Source organism: Lolium perenne, chromosome 1 (genome assembly GCF_019359855.2).
Source record: "Lolium perenne isolate Kyuss_39 chromosome 1, Kyuss_2.0, whole genome shotgun sequence".
Lineage (NCBI taxonomy): Eukaryota > Viridiplantae > Streptophyta > Magnoliopsida > Poales > Poaceae > Lolium > Lolium perenne.
Genome location: NC_067244.2, coordinates 198,838,781 through 198,842,481, shown reverse-complemented (window position 1 = coordinate 198,842,481; position 3,701 = coordinate 198,838,781). Strand labels below are relative to the sequence as shown.

At 55.1% G+C, this 3,701-nt stretch overlaps 1 protein-coding gene across 1 annotated transcript; it reads right to left on the bottom strand.

The window, feature by feature from the left end:
- Positions 1-1,150: 1,150 nt before the first annotated feature.
- LOC127318719 (L-ascorbate oxidase homolog) lies at positions 1,151-3,435 on the bottom strand. The gene is made up of 2 exons (XM_051349201.2): positions 1,842-3,435; positions 1,151-1,740 (listed from the first exon to the last, which is right to left on the bottom strand). The coding sequence occupies exons 1-2, from the start codon at positions 3,212-3,214 to the stop codon at positions 1,437-1,439; spliced, it is 1,677 nt and encodes a 558-aa protein (XP_051205161.1). The 5' UTR covers positions 3,215-3,435; the 3' UTR covers positions 1,151-1,436.
- Between the last annotated feature and the right edge of the window lie 266 nt (positions 3,436-3,701).

The window sequence follows — 3,701 nt, the reverse complement described above, 5'->3', positions numbered from 1 at the left end:
ATCCGGCTTATAAAGGCACCAAGGATCTAGGATTTCCATGGAGGAGTCCTGCTCGGACACTACAAGTTCTATCCAAACGTTGTCGTGCATGTCACGGATCCGCCTAGTCTTCTCCCGTATGGATCCAGCTAGCTTCTCCTAGGCTAGAATCTCCACCTTGGTCAATCAGCAACTGGGCCATCCGGTTAGGCCATAGGCCAAACCACCATCCATGAACCACCCGGGCTTGCCGATATAGAACTATGTCGTGGGTACACTCATTTAGCATCTCCCAACAACGGGGGAAATAATATAGATACCAAACACAACAATTAAAATAGTCAATCAAAATCGGTAAGAGTATCAACACTAGTATGTCAGGAAAAAACAACCGAACAACTTAATCGACGTCATTGGAGAGCTGAGTGTACAAATCACCATTGTCGAAGGCGTAGAAGTCGGCAATGGCGGGCCCATAAACTTCTCAAAGCTTGGGCAAACATGCATTGCAAGCAAGGTTTAAAATAGCGCGCTATTTCTCCGCTAATACCACGCAATAGCATATTTGGAGGGTCTACGCTAAATTTTAGTACATTTTCTCGCTATGGCGCTATTTGTGAAATAGCATGATATCTCGTGCTAAAACTTCATAGCGTTAACGCGTTATTTTTTCAAGCTAAGTTGCTTTCACTTTTCGGTGGTAATGAACTGCAATATGTTGATTCCTCTTCTAGATTAGAACTTAATATCGTTAATGTTGATGATTCTTAATAAAGAATTTATAATATATTGTTGCCTTATGGAATACTGATGTTAGCCTTCTGAAAAATTGGAGATCTATTTGTTGCATGTGGTTATGTATATATGATTCAGTTATTTTTGGACTAAATATGTAACCTTTTTAGCGAAATCTTTTATTTTTAGACTATATTTAATATTTTTTCAAAACGCTATTTGAAATGTAGCACGCAATTAACACGATATAGCGTCCATAACGTTTGAAGGAGGCCGACGCTATTTCATTTAGCACGCTATTTTAAACCTTGATTGCAAGCAGAGGCGTCGCTGGCAAGCCTAGGTGGCTGCCCGGCCTAGAGGGATGCTAGATCCACCCTTGGAAGTCGGAACTAATATTGCAAGCACGAGAAAAAGATCCAAAATCTTTCCTAGGTAGTATAAGTTTCTTTCGTGTTTGTTGTTTTCAGAGGGGGGCTAACTAACCCCCGTACATGCTTATATTCCACCAAAGCAAAAGAAGATCGATGGCCACGAAGAACACGACAACAACAGTACAATTACACATACAAGACGTACAAGAATGGAGTAGATATACATAACGGAAACAAACTCATCCTCCCCCTGGTGGCCTAGGCCTCCTCGTGTGGTACATCATTTCATATATCAGTCGATGGAAGGTGTCGATCGATGGGTTCAGGCGTTAGCTGGTTTTGGTTAGTTCAGGCGGGCAGGTAGGATGGCGGCAGCGGCAGGCCGACGACCTTCCCGCAGCGTAGGGCGGTCTCTGGCATGTTGTACTCGTCACGGAGCGACCTCGCCGGCGAGATGACGCTGATGTAGAGCTGCTCCCCGAGGTAGTGCCTCTCCCAGAGGTTGGACCTGACGTTCCACATCCCGGCGTTGTCGAAGGTGAGCATCACCGCCGACCACGACCGCGGGTAGACCTGGATCGTGTGCCTGCTCACCGCGTCCAGCAGGTTGTACGTCTTCCTCAGGTCCGGCGACCACTTGCCCGGCCCCATCCTGCGCCCACAAATTAAGTGCATATCGGTCAGCGCCAGGAGTAGTGCATCTTTGGATGCACGCGCGCGCGCATGTAGGAGCACAGGTACTGAATTGCGTACCCGACGGCGAAGAAGGCGTAGCCGTCGATGTGGAGGGAGTCCATGCTCTTCTCGGGGTTCTCGAAGACGACCTCGATGAAGGTGCGGAACTCGGCGGTGATGACGTTGGGAGCCACGTGCATTGGCCCGTTCACGCCGGGGGGCGAGTCGCCCATCTGGTTGTACTTGAACACCTTGTCGCTGACGTTGAAGTACTCGGCGAGCTTCAGAGGAGTGTCGGCATCGACGTGGGACACGCCGTTGAAGCCGTACTTGAGCTTGCCCTCGAGGTGGCCGCGGGTGACCATGAGCTTGATGGTGCGGGTGATGTTGATCTGGCCGTAGTGGTACGACCCCTGCGGGTTGGGCCTCGCCGCGCTGGCCGTCAGGTTCCACCGGAAGGACCTCCACTGGTTGAGCGACCACGCCCACCCGGCCGGCGGCTCGGGCACGTTGGGCGCCGGCGGGGTGTTGGAGCCGGCGTAGCGGATGACGGCGGAGACGGAGCTGGGCTCGACCATGAACCTGGTGGAGGCCACCATGAGGTAGTCCGCGGGCTTCTGGTCGGCGTCGACGAGCACGGAGAGGCAGTGGCCCACGTGCACGTCCAGCGAGTCGAACGAGTCCTGCACCGTGTGCGAGCCGTCCATCTCCACCAGCCTCATGTCGTGTCCCTGGATCCGGAAGTTGAGCGACGCCTTGATCCCGACGTTGCAGATGCGGAGTCGGTATGTCTTGCCGGCCTCGAAGGTGAACATGGGCGGGTTGGCCGCGTCCTTGGCGCCCCTGCCGTTGATGAGCACGCCCGCGGGGCGTCCCGGGCTTTTTCCGGCGTCGAGGAGGCTCGCCATGACGGTGTGGTCCTTATTGTACCAGTCGCCGATGAGCACCTGTAGGTCGTCGGCGGGCGGGTCGAAGGGGACCGGGATGAGGAGGCGGCTGACGACGCTGATGAGGCCGTATCCTCCGACGGTGCGCTGCATGCCGATGGAGGGGAAGTAGAAGAAGCTGCCGATCTGGTCCTTGGCCTGCCACTTGAAGGTGTAGTTGGTGCCGGGGACGACGGGGCAGTTGGTGCCGGGCATGCCGTCCTGCCACGAGTTCTTGCGGTGCTGGATGCCGTTCCAGGTGAAGAGGAGAGGCTGGTCCAGCTGGTTAAACACGTTGACGACGATGTTGTTGTTGGACGAGCAGTTGATCCGGGGGCCGGGAAACTCGCCGTTGATGAGGATCACCTTCTGGGGAACGCCGAGAAGGGACTTGGTCCCGTATGTCACGTGCCACTCGAAGAACACGTACGGGTCCTCGGCGCGCGCTACGTTCGTCGTCACCAGCAGCAGCGCTAGCAGGAGGACGCCCCCTGCCGCCGTCGCGCGCATTGTCGTCGCCGCCATCAAGATCGGTGGCAGGCGGGCTGGATGGAAGACCTGTCGAGCGCTATCAAGTTCCGCTCTCTTGAAGGATAGTAATGTAGGAGTTGCGGCGGGATAGGGGATCTAGGAGGAGGCCATGGAAGACGTCCCCTGGTTGTGGGAGGAGTTGGACGTTGGAGAAGGATGGGACCGGGGAGGTCAACCGGGGAGCTTCGGGGTGACGAGGTGACGCCGGGGCCGGGATAAATACAGCGGGATGGCGGGGGGAAGGAGCGGTGGAGAGAAATCGCCGGGCGCATGCGCATCTGTCTCTCTGTCTGTCTCCCTGCCATTGCCGCTCCGTCCATGGCCACCAGTTCGTGCGCCTTCCCGTCGAGCACGGGCCACGGGATCCACGATGGCTAACACGCATAGCAGTAGCACTTCGGGCCAGCTCGTCCAGCCCAGTGGTGGCCTCATTTCCAGTTCCAGCCCACTGAGCGAGCCTACCCGTTTCTAAATTCAAAAC